We start from the raw sequence: 19,239 nt of genomic DNA, 5'->3' as shown, positions 1-19,239 counted from the left end.
GAAAACAGTGCGTTTTTCCTTTTCCAGTGCAAACTGTTGATATGACCTGACCCTCAAGCTCCTAAGTGCATTGAATGAACACAGCATTTTATCAGAAATTGAAAATAACTGACATCCTTTTCCATGTTCCTGGAAGTGTCCCTGTGCTGCACTTGGTCCTCCTCACCAAGGACAGAAGGGTACTCTCTCAGTCAAGAGGGAGCCACTGAATAAAGAGGTACATCAGCATTCTGTCTGCAGACTGGTGCTGCATGAAAGCAAAAGGAGGCAGAAGGCCTGTTTAACCCCTGCCCAGCCCCGGGTTAAGTCTGTCAATCAGGGCACACTGTTCTTCTCTCCCAGTTCAAGCCAGCAGCCTGCCAGAAGTCAGGATGTTCCTCTTGTTTAGGAGAGGGGAATTTGGGAGAATGAGGGTGTTGCTCCAAGACGCTGCAAAGTTTGTTGTCTTGCAGAAAACAGGACAAAGCATCATCAGGTAAAGGTATGGAGAAATTAGCTGTAATTGCCTAATGCTGATGTCAGCCAGAGAGGACTGAAAAGAGAGAGCTATGTGTGGAAATAAGTGCCAGTCTAAGACCAGAGGCACATAGAAGCCTTATGTTCCCTTTCCAATAACCTCTGTAAGTGATAGATGAGTCCAAGTCCATTGTTATCGTTAAGGGACTGTCAGCATCCTCATTTTATAAATGCTGTCTGTCAGTTTATAAATATCTCAGCCATTTCAAACAGTGCTAGGATGAATCCTGGCATAGCCAGTGTCAGCCTGAAGCAGTATTACTGTTAAAAAAAAGTGTCTAGGATACACTAAAAACATGTAAGGACAGCTTCCCCTTTTTCTCCTATCATGAGGTCCAAAACATTCAAATTCACACTTATTTGGCTAGTCACTACAATATATAAAACCAGTCCTCAGGATTGCAATGCTCTTTGAGAAGAACAAGTATGAAAGCCGCAAGTTTGAAGGCAATTCTCTGCTGCTCAGTAGATAAAACAAAAATGACAGCTATAACACACAGGGAGATCCACAGCAATGAAAATGCAGAGATAAGTATCAGACCCCATTTCTCCTCGGCATTTGCTGCTCTGAACATTCACCGAGATTAGATCCTTTTACAGAACACCATAAATTGCAACGTGTAGGCACAAGGGGGTGACTTCAGCCTGGAATGAAGGCACAGACAAGTTTCCCAGCTCTTACAAGTTTAAAGTTAAATGGTACTTTTGCAAGGCATTTTGGCTGAGCATTAGAATGACAGGAGGGCAGTGAATCTGCAGCCTGCCTTGCACTGACTGACAATGGAAAAAGAAAGGTAATAATCTAAAAAGGCCTTCCAGTTCAGTGTCTGCTCTACAGACTGGCATGCACATGTCTATTCTGTTTATTATATCTATTATCTTGTTAGCTGCACAGAAGCATGGCACTTTTTTCTCCTCCAACACATTTATAAATGCCCTGTGATGAAGACCTCACCCTCACCTGGAACATTTACAAGTTGAAATTCATGCCCAAGCAGCTCAGGTACCTACTATAACTTAAATTCTTAAAACTGAAGCTCTGACAGCAGTGAAAATGGGAAGTACAACACCTCTGACTAGACACATACATGCATGTTCACATGAGTCCTAATTTGGTCTGCCTCCATGTTAACACTGATGATGATAACAAAAGTTTCAACAACCAGGACAAGATTCTGGTTTTCACATCTGTAGAATGGATCCTTCTGGTTTTCTTAATTTTTCATTCAAATCAATAATTGGAAAAGTATAAATTTTCAAAGCAATGTGACTTGATAACAGAATTTCATAACATACAGAAAAGCTTCTTATGACGTTCTTTAACTTAGTAATTACTTCTTGGCTATAAAGGGTAATTTAATGGTGTGGGAAGTCCGCATCGCTAGAACAGTAAATTCAGTTTAACATTAAAATACCAAAACCCAGCACAAATATCAAAGATCTGATGAACAGATGCATTTCAAACAGCAAAAATCTAGTTGCAGCTAACAAAAAATCACCACCACCAGCCCCACCCCCCCCGAAATACAGATGCTAGGAACAAGTCATTTAGGGGAATTTTAAAAAGCTAGTTTCATTTCATCCACATTTTTCAAGAGACAGAGGGAGAGAGAGAGAGAGAGAGAGAGAGAGAGAGAAAATAGCTAATGAGAACAGGCTTCCCATGTTTCCCAGGAAGCAGCCCTGCTTAACAGTTCTGTTCTGTGAATTTAAGAGAGCCAGCAGTGGCAAATTTGTTTTTAATATTCAATCTTTCAAGCTTTGCAAGCTACTTGGCCAATGGCTCTTTCTATTCCAATGTTTGTTGGTCCCTTATTTACACACACATTACATCCGGAGAGCCTTTGAATATAATTTCACGTGGATTAAGGGAAGAACATTTGCTTCTGCTAATCAGGACATCTGGTTATTTTTGTAACTCACAGACATCTGCATTAGGCAGTTTGACTTCCCCATTCCTCATAACAAGGTTAGAGCTTAAGAAGCCTCAAGGACCTCTAGCTGAATTTTATTATTTGCATTTCTTCACAGCCAGGTCTGTTTTGGAATTTTCTTTCCTAAATAGCACAAATTGATCAGCACCTTCACAGGTATACACGTTTTTATAGCTAGCACTTTCTATGCATGATTTTATAGCGCACATCTTGTACTCCAAATTTTTATGTAGTTCAAAGCCATCTATATGTTTTTAAGGAACAGAAAGCACACATTCCCAAAAAAGCATGGCTGAAAACATCCAATTAACCTTACAATACACATAATGTGGGTATACTTTCAAATATTCCAGCAGATCACCTATGTAAGACTGGTGTCAGGACTTGTTCTGAATCTTATTATCTCTGTGCTTTGGTTTGCCTCTTCCTACTGATTTACCCCTGTACATCTGCTCCTGACATTGAACAAAACAATATTCTTCCCTTTCTATTCTTCAGGGCAACATTAGTAATTTCTCTCATCTTTTAAATTCATGTTAAAATTCCTTTATAACAGTTTCAGCTGGGGTTAAATTTTTCTGCCAGACTGCTGAATTGTGCCACACATACTTCAGGAAGAAGGATTTTGCATGCAAAAGAAGCCTTTTAGAAAAGAACTGAATCAATCCAGGCCTGGCTCCCACTTCTTTGTTGCTTTCATTTTGCTACATTCCTTCCACAAAAATTCATTTTCAACACTCATCCCAGAGTGTAAAAATACTAAAGTTTGAAATTATACACTCTTATTCACAGTTCACAGCACTCTTCCCTCCCACGCTCATGAATTGTAGGCTTTTATCAGTGATTTTGTATGCTAGAATAAGATGTTTTCTTGATTTCTTTCCCCTACATGTAGGGTGGGGGGGGGGACAGTACAAAGCCAGCTTTTACAGGCTTGGAATATAAGCCAACATTCAAAATACATGTCAAAAACATATTTCTAGTACTAACAAGAGTTAGCAAGAGCCAACGGATCCAGGGAGAGTTTTAAAAAACTTTTTATTTATTAAAATTCTCTAGATACAGCTTAACTTTCTTTGTACAATATTTATTACAGCTTCATCTGCATAGGAGCTGCAAGTGCTCTTAGAAACGGGCTGTAAAAGTGTCTAGTTTCGCTGCAGATTTCATGTCCTTGATGCCCAAAGACAGGCTGGAAATGAACCCCCACAGCCCGATGTCTATAGAGCAGGTATTTGTTTATTGCAGCGTTGATGGTGAGGGGGATTTCTCCACCTAACTCACCCACCTTGGTGCAGTGCTGTGCTATACTTACACAGTAACTATTGCTTTGTGTCACTGTGTCACTAGAACATCATCACACAGGTGCCAGAACTAACTTACATCCTATGAGCTCATGGTTATTAGACAGTTCTTCTGCACTGCGCTTGCGCCGCCCCAACTCGGGGAGCTCAGGAGCCTTTGATGAAGGCTTCCAAAGTCTTCTTCACATCTGAACTTTTCAACTTTGTCTTTGGAGCAAGGGCAGTTACAGTGTTTCTGGTCTCTCTGGTCCTAACTGGCCTGAATTCTTTGTTTTGTGGCTAACTGGCTTTGCGCTTGCCAATTTTTCATTAGTACTACACTTATCTGTCTCTAAAGCTATCCACCCAGCAAGTAGTTTTCTTCTTTTTTGTCTATTCAGCATTAAGCAACTAGTTAACCATATGCTAGCCATTACATTGTATCAAAAGTTTATATCAGGTTATATAGGTATAAAAGTTATAATTCAGGTTTTATGGGTATAAAATGCTATGATTCAGATTATATAGGTAGCAGGTTATACAGATATATAAAAAGTCATGATTTAGGTTATACTGATATCAGATTATATAGATATATCAGGTTATATTGATATCTTGTAACTCAAGCTATATGAGCACCTTGTAACTTTGATCTAAGTTATAGAGGCATCATCTTTCCTCAAGCACTATTTTCTAACTTTTAAAACTATTTCTCTTGAAGAACCAATGCCATCACACTGGACTGACTATAAAACCCCTTCCCCTCTCATTCCTGGTCATCACTTACACTTATTATTATAATTCCCTTTTTCCAAAACCTCTCATTCTGAGCTTTCCTGTCAAACAGACAAAATACCTCCACTTGTCATCACATCCCTTCCTCAGAGCGTGTGGCATTCTCACTCTCAAACACCTAAATCAACCACACCATCCTCATCTCACTGTACTGTTTTATGCTTTACTTGTTGTTTTTTCCTTTCTATTTTTTATTGCAAAGGTGAAAATGAGATACAAAAAGGCATGAAGCACAAGTAGTCTGTCCAAAGTAAAAATGACAGCATAGGGGAACAAAACTTGTGAACTTTAGGCACAGTTTCTCCTCTAAAGCAGCTCACTTGTTAAGAAATGGCTATTCAGAGATCTCACTGCAGTGTCAGACTGATGGGAATTCACAGCACACTGTCTACACCACCGAATGCGGAGGCACCCAGATGTTCCTCTTAGACACTGCGAGCCAGGTGACCCTGCAGCCAAAGCTACCTGGTTCTCAATCTGGAACAGGTTCAAAGTACCTATGGAGTCACTATGGAGCAGTTTGGATGACACAGCTCCACCTCCCCAATGTGCCTCACAGTAGTAATTAGTCCATACAGTCAGGCTTCAGTGCTTTTTCCAGCTTCCAAAGCTATATTTATTACAAGAAGCATCAATCACACCACTGGACTATGAGGCAAATTTAGTTAGCTTCCAATACAGGGTGTGTTTACATCCATACAGTGCTGTTGAAAAACCTCACTGCAGATGTGAAAGAAAGGTGTGATTGTTCCATCACATTAAGGAAAAAAAAAAAAAAATCTTCTAATAAAAGAATCAAAAGTTAGAGATTAGGCACTGCACATTATAATGTTTGGCCAGCAATCACTGCAGCCTTTGAACAGCTGCCACCCAAGAAATAAACCCCTGGGTTCTCCTGACTTGGCTAGAGCAGATTTTAATGTGGCAACATAACAACCCCTCCTGCAATATTTTAATTTAACAGCTCACTACTAGATTCTACCACTATAAAATAATTCCAACTCTACAACACCATTTTCTTTAACTAGAACAAGGAGTTACAAAGTATTATTTTAAATTTCATTGTGCTGGGTAAGAAAAAAGAGTTGGACATGCTTTGGAGACCATTGAATAGGGTGAGTAGCCAAGCAATCAAAGAAAGAAAGATAAAGATGTACATAGGTTCTCACCTTCAGATACTTTGGGGCTGGCAAACATTTTGTTCCTACAGGAAATGATACAGCTCTGGACCACTGCCTATTCGAGATCCAGTAGTTGCAGCTTTTTTGCTACAACATGAATGGCTTATTAAACCTAGAGCATATCTGTTTTATTTAACTTCTTGGTGGAAAGGGGCCAGAAAAACAAAATGTACTTAAATGCTGATTTTTTTTTTCCAGGCTGAATGCCTTTCATCCAGTAAGACATTCAAAGCAGTGACCCAGCAAATGGATTGAAAAAGCAATCTTCCGTCTCAGTGCCACATTATCATTCCTATTCAGTATTCTCGGTGAGATATCTCAATCAGCTGGATGTGTGTGTAAGTGACAGCGCAGCCCATTGCTGGGTTAATTAAACATTTGACTTTAACACCCTCCCCATCATTAAGCAAATAAAAACAGATAATTCAAACTGCACTTCATCCACGGGGTACACAACATACATGTCAAAATTAAGAGAGTCCAAGGCCCTCGGGGAGTTCTACTCGGGGAGGTAATCAGTTTAAATCTTATCTGGTTTATCAATTATTCTATTGATTAAAGCAGGGTGATTATACAAAACTCCCTCTTGCCACATGGGATACATGTAAGCAGAGCAGGACAACACACAGAGGCTCAAAAACGATTTAAAAAAAATACAGACAGATGAGTAGCAGTCTATTAGTATAAGCCAGCAATCCATAGCTGGAAAACCTGATACTTCTTCAAAGCTAGTAAATTAAGGCCTTCCAAATTAGAGTACCAATGCTTTTAGCTCATCTGCTCTAAAATCAGATCTGTATGTTGAAAGGACATTTCCTCATTTTAAACAGGTAATTTTTCTGCCTGAAATATGTTTTATTGATACAGTCCCAGAACATAACAAAGACACCAAACACCAGTAATTCCAGACTTTTAAAAGGCATCATACTTCTCTCTCAGTGACTGAAAAAGTGGATGGAAAGGGCACTCTCTCTATTTTCACTGCCCCACATACATACATGGCAAAGCCAAAAGTAGAATGTTATATTTTAACAATTTAAGTGTGACAGATAACTCAGACAAAAAAAGAATGTGCTGTGGAGTTGTGGAGGTTTTTTGCTTTTGCAACCCTCCAAAGTGAGATATTAGCAGCTGTGGGAGCTGCCACTGCCATGTACTCCCCATTTTCAACAAGCCCTCACAGAAAATCCCACCACAGCGGTCCTTATCTCAACTCTCCTGCAGACAGACACACCTCACAAAGCAATTCCAGTTACTTCTCATTTTTCGTTTCCAGCTGAAGACCTTTTTCTCCTCATGTGTCTGTTTGTGTCCTGAGTTTATAATCACAGTCCCATCTCCACCATCTTCCAGTAATATTATGTTTCAAGTTTCATCTTATCCTAAACTGGACTGTACAAGACCTTGCCCTACACACAGAAAACAGGAACCTTCTAGAAACCAAACACTGCAGGCCACTGCAAACAACAATTGGAATTTATTTCCAAAAGTTCCCTCAAAGCAATAATTAGCACCAAAAGAAAGCTCAGCTTTAAACCAGGGCCTTTTTTTTCCCCCTACAGTATCTCCCATGATCTGCTTCACAGTGGTCATACTGGCAGCATCAATTAATCATCTAATCACATCTCAGCTCTTAACCAGAACACAGGGTATAAACCATAGCAGTGAAAACGCAAACAAGCCAGAGAGCCCCACCACCTCACCAGCCAGTGTTGCTGGAGTTGCAGTCACAGGAATTTTAAGCAACAAGGACAGCTAAAAAGCAGGCCTGAGGTGTGTTCTTGCCCTTCACCTTCAGGAAGGGATTATGTGCTGCTCCACATTGGCATTGTGTGTGCATCCAACCATACTTCAGCCTCCTCTTTGTAGATCTCTTTTCTTCTTTGAAAGCAAACTAGAAGCCTGCATTAGCATGCTGTATTTTGCTCTCACCACTAGAAATACTGAGGGTGCTATTTGTAATTGTATTCTTTTAAGAGGTTTGTTCTCTGCAGCTGTTTTCTGCTTGCAGTGTATTTTGTGTAATCAGCACATCATCATAAATACATTGGCTGTTCCCCCGAGGGAAGCTGTCACTGTTTAATTTACAGAACAACCTGGCCAATGTGAATTCTAACACTACAGCACTATGGCAAGAAGTTACCACACTCGGAAAAACAGGTTTCTATGAATTTTTATATCAAGAGCTGGTCCCAGGACAATTTAGTTTCTAGAAATAGATTGATTTTAAAAGCACTTTATTCACTGGATGAAATAGATTCTTTCCCATTTACAGCCTCTTAAGGCAGCACCAAATTCACTCTCACATTATTTTAAAGGTGACAATCTCACCACGACCATCTTCACTTCTGACTTTTACCAAAAGAAGGCACTGGGTATGTGTGTTATCCTACACACCAATTTTGTGTGCTTTTGGGGTTTTTTTTAATGAACAACCACCACAACATCAACATGTTAAGTTTGTCTTCATTTGCACAAGGGAACGTACTGTGATGCAAGGTCAAATGTTATTACCTACATCAAAGGATTGCTGCACAGTTTATTACTCTGAAGATGTGATAGAAGAGCAAGGTATATTCCTGAAAGAGTGGAAGAGCATGCAGCTTTATTGGCTGAATGAAGAGTTGCTTCCTTTGTTCACTGGATATATGGTTGTATTTTGAAAGAATAAATCACAAGGATTTTTTGTAGAAGGTAGGCAAAAAGTGATGGTTGGTCGTACTATATTCACACACAATTTAGAAAATTCCAAAATGGTACCAAATTATATTGGTAGCAATTTAAGAATTAGACATGAGCCCTAAATAAATATTTGGGTATGATCAATGAGTTACTTGGATATTTCATTCACAATGGCTACTAGAAGCAGTCTACCTGACTACTTAGAAAGGGAGCCAAGAAGACTGCCAACCTGATTTTTTTTATACTTATACACACACATACACATATATTTAAACACGGAAATATATAAACAAAATGCTAGAGAGAAACAACTATAAACATAAATAAAATCCAAAAAACAGAATTCAGAAAGTATAAACTTCTTTGGGAATTCTCCTCAAAAAGCAACAAAAATCTGTTTCATCTATTTAACAAAAAATCTGCATTTTATTTTGGGGGGACAGCTGGTTGTTAAATAACTTTAGCAGCAATTTTGCCAATTCTTAGTGGTAACTAGAAGCCCTGTTTAACATCACCAGACACAGGGCAAGTACACAAACATCATAAAAAAGAATCATGCATATCACAGAGTATTGGTTATGTATTTTCACAACGAGAGTTTAATTTTACTTAGTTTGCAGAGTATTCTAGCAAATTATTTTTATTTCAAATCTAACAAAACATAAGAAACCATTAAAGCAAAACAAATATCATCTTGTCTCTGATATGGTTTATGTTTATGAGAATGACCTACCAAACACAGATAAAACTGAGTGAAAATAGCTGAGATTTTATGGAAAAGTGAGTAATCTGGTTATCTGTAGAGGAAAGAACACAGGAAAGAGAATATCTGAGTATTTTTACACACTATGTAAATAATAGCCAACAGAAAGCAGAGAAAAAAAGAAGAAATCTACCTGACACAGTGTAGCAAAGTACTTCTTCAAACTGTGAATTTTAAGATTTAGCAAGTGCATTTCTACTGAGAGTGTTTGGGTTGATTCACTGAAATTTTGCATGTGTTCACCTTATTTCAAAGAAGAAATATTTCATTTTCTTCTCCTTAGACAGAATTATTCGGAACTATCTCTGCATATTTCCTAAGAGTGACTGAATTCTAACATTGCTTAAATTTAGATGCGAGTAAGAATTTTATTACTTCTCCAAATTTTTCATAAAATTCCATATTTGCATTTTTAAATTAAAAGTATTGGTGTTATCTCTTTGCCAGTTGTGCACAAATAGGTACAACTTGATCTTGTGCCATCGGCTCTCTCCGAAGTCCTCCCTGCCCGCGGAGCCATCAAATCCAAAGTGATAATGGGGCGATTTACAGGGACTAGGCTGGATCTAAACGCACGGGACCATCTATGACTGGTGCGAGGGGCTCGGAGCGGGGTACCCTCAGAGCCTCCTTTCTCCCCAGAAAAGGACAAAGATGCGGGCTCTGGAGCAGCACGGAAGAGCGGCTGGAACGTTAGCGAAGTAGCAAACCCCCGCGGGCCCCGGGCTGCAGTTCCGGGCGCGGCCGGGGGAGCGCAGCACAGGCCGCGCCATGGCCCGGCCCCCGCCCCGCGCCGCGCCCGCGCGGCAGCGCGCACACGCACAGCCGCCTTCTAATTCAATTAGCGCAGCCTGCAACTCCAGAAAAGAGTAATTCAATTAGTGCATTGTGGAGCTCCACAATACCTCCAAGCAGATGTTCGCAATCTTGAGGAACCGGAGCTAGCTTTAAAGATACCTGTATGGCTCCAACGCGGCGCTGCATATGCCGTTTGTCACTACGGCTTTACACACCTTCCTGACTCCTAACGAGGGAAGAAGGAAAACTCGGACGAGTTTTGTTTCATTTTTTAAACCCGGCAGTCAAACTGGTGCTGGTGTGCTAGAAACCCTGCCCTCACCTTAGCGGGAAAAGCACATTAGTAGTAACCGGACCATCACTACCGAGGCTGAAGGAGGGGGAGGCCTTGTAGCTACGAAGCAGTTTAAATTAATCATTGTGCTGGACACACTGAGGTGGTATTTCTCAGTGAGAGATACTGGCACACTTCTTGATACTCAGATTAAAGAGCTAATAAAAGCACCTGGAACTTCTGAAGATCAATATGGGTGCAGAACAAATGCCGATTCTGTTACTAAATATAATTACTCAATGTAATTAGAAATTAGTGATGTGCTACAAAAAACAACCAAACCCATCCCACTGATCCACAAAGAAAGATTTCTTTCTAGTCCCCTTCATTTCTCTGCCACCTGAAAGGAGGAAAATATCTCTTGTTGTTGCTACTACCACGGAGCTAAAATCTTGCAGCACACGCTGGGCAACTCCGTGAGTTTGCTGGGCTCCCCAGCATCACCCAGCCTCTGCACAGGTTACACCACCAGCCAGACAACATCACCAGATTTAAAGAGGAATAAATCCTAAATATGTTTAAGAAAGCTCTTCTGTAGTCACTGGGCACTTTATTTAAAGAAATCTCCAGCCAGGCTAACCATCATGGTCTTCCTACAGTGAAGCTCCCAAAATCCTGAGCTACAAATGGGGCTGGAGTCAAACACAAAAATGCAATTTGGCTTAATTTCTGCTCCTTCTTTTATCATCTCTCATGCCTTTATAATTGCTCCTGCCAGGTGGTAAAATAAAAAAAAAAAACAAAAAAACCAGAAAAGACTGCTGCTGAACACCTCCAACAAGAAACTTTGCTGAAAAAACCAGGTGTCACATTGTGGCAGTTCAATATTTCATAGCCAATACAAGGAATGTGCAACAGCACTGCAACTTTAAATCTTTGCCTCCTGTGTCAGTCTATCTCCTCTCATTGTAATGCCAAAGGGAACAGCAATCAGAGTGGAGATGTTCAACGTGATAGAGGTCAGGACACCAGTGGATCAACGTACCAGAAACACGACCTTGTTTATTTTTTTCCCCAGTATTATTGTTTACAGGGTGCTTTGCTCATGTACCTTGTGGTTCTTAGCTAAAAGATGAAATTACAGCCCAGGATGAAGCGCTCAGGCACACATCCAATTTGTGTTTCCATCTCAGAAAACAAAAAGCTTCTGAGGCCCTCGGGCTGCCATTCAAACTTGGAGAGGCTGACATTTTTAACAGCATGAACCAGAGACTGGCAGAGGAATGATCTAATGCATTTCTGACTTGTCAATCAAAGATCTCACCTCTGCTGTCTTGTAAACAGTTGGGGGCCACCTAACTACATTCACAACCAGGGCAGAGCCTGCTGCCAGCCAGGGGGGTGCTGGAACCACATGCTCTGGCTATTAGTCACCAAAATTAGGATTCTGCTTCAGAGGTGCACTGTAAACAGCCCCCGGGCAGGCTTCACACAGCCACTGGCAGAGCGAGAGGGGTGAATACAAAGCAGGCTTAGTGTCTCCATGCTGATGGAGTCTATGACTGGACACCCCATATCTTTCCCAATTAGAGACAGAACTATGCACACCAGCAAACACTGACTCCAAAGCCAAACAATTTCCTTCAAATGTGTTTCTCACAAACACATTTCTGAGCATGCAGTTTGCCCACCCCAAGACTCTAGCTCTAACCTCCTGTATAACCAGAAATGATGTACTACTGCTCACACTTACACTGTATTTTCAGCAATAAAACGTCAAGTTCCAACACAAAAGTGCATGACCAGGCTGAAGGAAATTTAGAGACACAATTGTTTCCACCAATACACTGACAATGCTTCTCTGACAAATATTCTGCTTCGTAACACAAAAAATATAAACATTAGGGAAAAATAATGTAAAAGTAATTTGAAGAATAAGTTCATGCCTGTCTCACAGGGACAACAAACTTCCATCACTGCATACCTTTAACATCTTTTGCATTTTCACCTTTCTGCAAAAGTAATCTCAATCCATAGAGTTCACATCCATACTGCACAGCCTGAAACCCTTTTGCTTCAATTTGCCTAGCACAGTACACCCATACCTTCCTCCCCAGGACAGAGCTTTTAGCCCAGACCAAGGAAGTCTTACATGCATGCTCACTTCTGCAAAACCAAGCAGAAGCTCGTCCCCTTCACCTGACAAACCCTGAGGTGTAGTTCTTTATGGCCAAGATCTTCAGGTAAAACAAAATGCAGATTTCTGACATTCTATAGAGAGACACTATTCAACAAGATGCTGTTACTGCCACCATAAAAGTTAATCCTCCTCTTTGATTACTAGAGCCTGTTACAGAAATAAAAGTTTCAGATTTGGCAAAATAAAGCTGACAAGACAACTCTCTTCTTTTCCACCTGTGTCTCAGCTCCAGACAAAGCTAGTAAAAGCATGACTCTTGTCCCAGGAAGTTTACAATCTAAACAGGAGCTGGTATTTATGTTGGCTGTGAATTAGGTAAAAAGGAAGAGGTGGACTCATCTCTGAGATTATGGTGATACGTAACGTCTTTGGCAAGACTTTCAAACTCCTCTTCAAGCCTCCTCATTTATACAACAGCCTACAGAAATTAATTTAAGAAAATATGTCGGTCTTCTGCAAACCTGGAAGGATTAATACCATCATTCCCTTGGCATACTTGATGGGTGTAATTGTAAATTTGAATCTTCAAAGAGCTTCACTTATGAAAAGCAACATAAATATAGCCTTGTGAGCATGCATGGAAAAATATTTTAACAGGGAAAGTAATTATCTTCACATGGAAAATGTCATGAAAACAGACACCTGTTGGCACATCTGGAAACTTCCAAAGCACAAATTTCCAGGAAAAAAGTATATTCTGCATAATTAATTTTTTATTATTAGGATAATCTACACACAACGTAATTTTCAGTTGCTTTGCAGATTAACAGTACCATAAAATCTGGCATTCAAGACACTGAAAATGGAATAGCTGGCCTTTTTCTCCTGTTAAAATACCCTCTTTGACTTGACCACTTCCAGTGCCTTACAGGAGTTCATGTTCCAATTGGCTGCCATCTTCCACCACGACTGCTATGAAATTGTTACACAGTAGACTATCAGTTGCAAAAATAAGAGATAAAAGATCTTTGAGATAAAAGATTTAAAAAAGAACTGTTTCTAGCTCCTTATTCCCCTACTCATGGGTTTAGCCTTAAAGCCTTTCCCACTGCAGGATGATTGCCTAAAAACAGGGCTGAGGAACCACAAGATCCTGTTTCCACCTGTCTCCAATAATAAAAACACAAAGAAGAAAAATGAATTTACTTGACATATTAACAGAATAATCTCTAAATCAACTACCTGCCAATGCTTCCCATGAGGAGTCAGCAAGACTTCAATTGAACTATTCAAGAAGAGCATCTTTCCACATTTCTGTCTGAGCATCTGAAGGCAGGCATGTAAATAACTAGACAAATTCAGCAGTGACTAAGTAGCCTTCCAGATGGCATCTTCTCTTTTGCCACAAGCAAAGAACATTGATATGCTTCTCCAGTTACTTCAAGCTTGCTACAGAATAAAGAAAGTAACTTAATATGAGAAAATTCACTGGGCTACAAGAAAGTCTTTAATGCTTTCCTGAAGATTTGATACCAAAAAAAAAAAAAAAAAAAGCATTAAAGAATGATGAAATACTGCAACATCACTGCTTCAAGCAGGTTCCAAACCACTCCATTCTGCACTGGAAAATACAGAAGCCATGCCTCAGAGGGGAAACCATGCAAGCTAATGAGGATCAATCAGAGCCCATTGAAAAAATGGACTGAAATGTGGATGACTCAGTGCTGCAGAAGCTGTTGCTGGCAGTGTGGTTTCTCTCTCAACTGGCAGTAAATGTGTTCCTCAACACAGGAGTCAGAGTTCGGTGAAGAGTACCAGTTTACCGTTTCAGATGGCAAGCAGGACATACTTCCCCAATTCCCATACTCACTAAATATACATGGAAATGTCTCTCAAAATCTGCAGAAGTGCATATGTCAGTCCTACCAGTACCCTAACACAATGATTGGTTGTGCAGCTGACTCATTTGACCCCAAATATCAATGCACTGCATTAGCAGAACAGTTATTGTTCATATCTACCATTAGTAAGGAAAGCTTAAGCTTCAATAAATTAATTTCTCTTTCCCTTTGTAATATATGCCTATTTTAAGTAATCAAAAATAATTCAAGTAGAAAGGAAGAAGTCTCAATTTGAATTTATAAATTACTTTCCATATACTGCTAAGCTTAAGGAGATTTGATACACATTCAGCAGCCAAAAACTCAGAAATTAAGCCCATATGATTCAGTCAAATTATGTAAATCAGGATTAGGAGTTTAAACTCTGCCTGTTGTCTCCAGAGTCCTCTTAGACTAACAAAAAGTTGTGTTTCCCCCTCCCCCACAGAAAGCTCCACTAAATGCTTGGTTCAGCAAAGGAGGCCTGGCAGGACACCTTCCAGAGTCCATCAGTGCTACTGCTGTGTCAGCAAAAAGAGTTGCACCAAAACGATGCAAGACACTTAAGCCTCCTCTGGGACTAAGAGGATTATTTCCACAGCACTGTCCTAACTCTGGGAGCAAGAAGTAAAACTTATAATAACCTTTGCATGCTTTCCTTTAGAGGCGCATAATGAGCTTACTCAAAAACAAATGAAAATTTCAGAAAGATTCTGGCCTATTCTTTCTGTCAGGTTTTGAAAGGTGCTGGTAAATAAAACTCTCTGCCACAGGTTAGGCCAGCAGTAGCATAATCTAGCAGCATAAACCTCAAAGTAAATGTTCATGCTACAATAAGCTCAAATAAACACGTTCTCTGCAGAGACACTCCTTAAGTCCCTCAGTCACTGCAGTATATAAAACACCTCAGAGTTTCCAATGTGAATATAAAACCTCTGGAGCCCAGTCTCTGCTGTTATGTCCACATGTCATCAAAAATGCCTGCAATGATCATGAGAGCCTTGTCTAGGTTTCTTGATGCTCACCCAGTGCCTGTCTTACTTTCTACCCATGGGAGAATGTCTGCATTTTTAAAAATTCACTGGTCACCCAAAGGGTCTGAACAAACTGATTTGGCAGAAAACTGACTCATGACAGAGAAAAGCCTGAATCTAACAAATTCAGAGATCAAACGGAAAAAGAAAAAAGGTTTCCTTTATTTGCCTTTTGACTGACAGCTTACTTGGACAATAATTTTCTGTAGTCAAAATGTCCAGACTCCTGTTAACAAAGCTGAGCTAAAGAATTTCTGGCATCAATTATCATCATGGCAATGAACTCACCCTCTCAGTCCTTTAAGTGGCACACAGAAAATTTAGATAGGAGGGGAATAGCAAATAGCCAGAATAACCAGATTGGAGACGGTGTGATGGATGCTGTTTGCCAGATATAATTAAGTGGTATCTTTTTGGCACAATTTAAAGCCAATGAAAAAGATGATGGTATCAAGCCAACTTAGATAAAATAATTATATCAAGGTAAATGGAAATGCCCCAGCTGCCCTGAATCTACAGAAGATGGGTTAAAATACTAGAGATCAGAATGACAGAGGAGAGGCATAGAGTATGAACCAGAATAAATAGAGGTCAAGCAGGCAAGTAAAGGAGATGCACACGCACACAGATGGAGAGAAAAGGAGTGGGGAGAGACAGAAAGTACCTGGAAAGCTGGGAGTGCGCCAGTCCCTGGGTTATACAGGCATCGCAGCGAGGGCATGCTGTCCGCCAGGCTGGAGCAGCCCAGCCACAGAGATCTGGGCATAGAGCACTGCAGAGAAAGGACAACTATGAGATGGGACTGTATGAGACAGGATGGCACAGATTACAGGAACTTTTAAGGCTTAGCCAAATGGCATCAACACAACTGCCCTTTAACTGCTGAAGCATCTTTTCCTTGAGAGAAGCTTTACAGATGGCATAGTAGCAAAAAAAAAAAGGCACTATGGATCAAGAAAGTAAATTCTGATTAATATTGCACAACAATGTGTTGAGTTTTCCCAGTAACAGAAAGTTTCTTTCCAATTAATCAGACCTCTTCTCTATCCACAGCAATGCTCCAGGCAGAACACAAGGCAAGTAATATTGCAAGGAAAGCAGAAAAGTAAATGACAACTTTAAGTGTAATTCTTGCAGGGAAAGAAAAGTTTTGTGTTTTGTCTGTAAATGGGATAAAAGGCAAAACCTATGATCCAGGGTGAACAGGAAGTTTGTGACACTTTATAAGAGTTTCATGTTTCTGCTTGCCTTGTTTGTTAAATAAAATACAATTTTATAATAAATTGATTCAGTTCCTACAAACAGAAATACAAAAAAGGAGCCAAAGCAGCCAATCAAGGAAAATACTAGCCATTTTGATAGTTAAAGCCATTACCCCTTGAAATAGAGAGCTGCTTATTCATTTTACACCACTACTATTAAATTTAGGGATGCATTATGATTGCAATTGCTTTTACCAGACACGGAGTTTTTTATGCCATAAGCACTACTGCATTTGTCTAATTGCTGGCGAGGCAGGAAAAAACAAGTGCATTTTAAATTGGCAGATAGCCATGAAAACTGAAGGATGTGATAGGTTAGCTGCTAGAGATTTTAAATCCTCATACTCTTCTTTTTTGCAATCCTGCCCCCCCTTTTTTTTTTTTTTTTTTTTTTAAATAGAGGGGGAGGGGATGGGAGAAATTTGAGTGGAAAGGGCAGCTGGAATGGGTATGAAATGACAGCTGCCTTCTGAGCCTCCATTTCTTCCTGCTCTTGAGAGGGCTAGAAAACCTTGCGCAATCTTGCACTAAATGAGTATGTAAGAGCAACATAACCCATCTCTGAATGAGCAGAAAGGTGATCACCAACATCCATAATCTGGTCCTGTGCAGACAGACACAGAGATTAACCTTGTCTGTCACCACATTCTTCGCTGTACTTTGTTGCAATTTACACTGCTGTTCCAGAAATAGTATTTAAAGACTGCTGGGGAATATAACCTATAGAAACATTCTCAATAGAAGTTTATGATACCTTAAAATACATTCCTCACTGCATTTTAATTAAAAAAAAAAAAAAAAAAACTCTTCCCTTTACAAAGATACTGAAACTCGAGAATTTGAGTACATCATACTACTAACTTGCTACTTGTATGTAATGTCCCTCCTGAAGCCAAAAAAATTACAGCCATAGTATTGTAACAAGCTACAAAAGTGAGCCATATTTCCTTGTCCACCATTCTAAGCTCCCAAACACTACCACATATAAAAAACCTTCCAAATGCCAGTAATCTTTTCTTTGCAATGTAATATCTATCACTACAGGTACTGAAAGCTGTTGTGACAATAACTTTTTTTAAAAAAAATTAATACATTAAATGGATGTCCATGGTTAAGCATTTCACCAATTTTAAAATCAAAGTTGCTTATTATTCTTCAAGAACATCACAGTAACAGGAGATTCACTACATGGTGCCTCTGATGATGCAGAGCAAATTCACTAGATGAGGATTAGCTGCTTACCATTATCCATCCCAGGATTCATAACACAATACAAAATAAATATGGGATTTTCTTTTTCATACAAAGTTATCCAAGACTTGCAGCTACCATTTATTCCATATTCTTAAGCTTTCCCATCCCTTGGGCTGCATCAAGTTTTCATACTGTGACAATGAACTCAAAGAACTGATTGCCATTAAAACTGACTGACAATATAAAAAAAGAAGTTACTTTAAATATTTGTACTGACTGAAGCATGGAAAGGTACAGAGGCAGGAAAAATGAGGAGCACTATGTCACTGGAAAGGCAAGCTTAAGTTGACTCAAGGTTTACGTGAGATTACAGCTCAAGTCAGAGCCATTACAATCTGCAGGCAGGGCGCTCTGGTGTGCCAGGGAACTTACAGGGCAATGAAATGTCTTCTGCTAAAATTGCCACAATAACAAAGGAAAACATTGAAGGGCTATTCTGCAGAGCTCTCTGTCCAACAGAGGATATCATTCCTCAGCCATGCACTCCTGCCACTTAGTATAGTTCTGGAGTTAGGAAGTAAAGAACTACCAACGCCTTAGACGATTTCTGAATCTGTTTCAGTATATAACAAAATCTAGTGATACAGTTTTGTTACCTATCTTAAAAAGATAAGCGTGAAGCTGCACAGTGTGGAAGGAAATGTCATTCCCATTCTTGCCTTTTACCTACTGAAGGAAGCAGACGCTAAATTACTGTTGGTGACTGAAAGAGGCTTACTCACAAGCCTGAACAAAAGGCCCCAGGTGCTTCAATAGAAACAGCTTGTGTGTAAATCAGATGAGTGACCCACCAGAACAACTTCATTTAGAGCCTGATCTCTGAAAAATCTCAACAGCCTCTATCCCCATGCACTGAGCAAGCCACGTGTCAAACACTCACTTTTGTACTGTCAGCTCCACAAACAAGGGACTGGCCTCAATGTTCATGACTTGAAAGCTGACTGAAAAACTCTCCTGAACTCAAGTCAATCTACATCGATTCATCAAAACAAAGATACAGAAGCACAGTGCTTGGACTAGAGCCAAATGGGAATGCTGGTACTGCTTGCTAAGTACTGGGCCAGGATGCAGCAACTCCCAACTGCATTCATACTTCGGATGTCTGCACAACTTTCAGACCCAGAGACGCAAAGCTTTTAATTTAGAAAAGCTAAGCATCTTTAATACACATTGAGTGGCATAAAACAGGGAATTATTTGATGAAAAACCCAATTTCTTTTTCCAATTGATTTTAAAATCCCACTCCCTGAACTCTGAAATGTATTTTCCCACTAAATAAACACAGGGAGCACAGTTTCAAACAGCATCCTCCTTGTGACAGAGGCTGTTTCCAGCTGCTCCACTGGTGATTAAAATGGTTTTGCCTTACTTTGAATTAAAACAGGCTAGAAGCATTGACAACCTCTGACTGAGCTGAGTGGACAGTAACCATTAGCTGAAGGG

The 19,239-nt window shown here is 39.9% G+C and overlaps 1 protein-coding gene across 5 annotated transcripts in view; it reads right to left on the bottom strand.

The window, feature by feature from the left end:
* Positions 1–19,239, bottom strand: part of BTRC (beta-transducin repeat containing E3 ubiquitin protein ligase) — a 120,380-nt gene that overhangs the window by 77,002 nt on the left and 24,139 nt on the right. For 4 of the 5 annotated variants that reach the window (XM_041461023.1, XM_041461025.1, XM_041461026.1 and 1 more), the window contains one exon: positions 15,945–16,052. The exons of the other annotated variant lie outside the window; for it this stretch is intronic. In XM_041461023.1, coding sequence (XP_041316957.1) covers positions 15,945–16,052 — 108 coding nt within the window. The remainder of the gene's footprint in view (positions 1–15,944; positions 16,053–19,239) is intronic. 5 annotated transcript variants of the gene reach the window in all.

Source organism: Pyrgilauda ruficollis, unplaced genomic scaffold (genome assembly GCF_017590135.1).
Source record: "Pyrgilauda ruficollis isolate IOZ18807 unplaced genomic scaffold, ASM1759013v1 scaffold15, whole genome shotgun sequence".
NCBI classification, from domain to species: Eukaryota; Metazoa; Chordata; class Aves; order Passeriformes; family Passeridae; genus Pyrgilauda; species Pyrgilauda ruficollis.
This window is presented reverse-complemented; position numbering and strand designations above follow the sequence as displayed.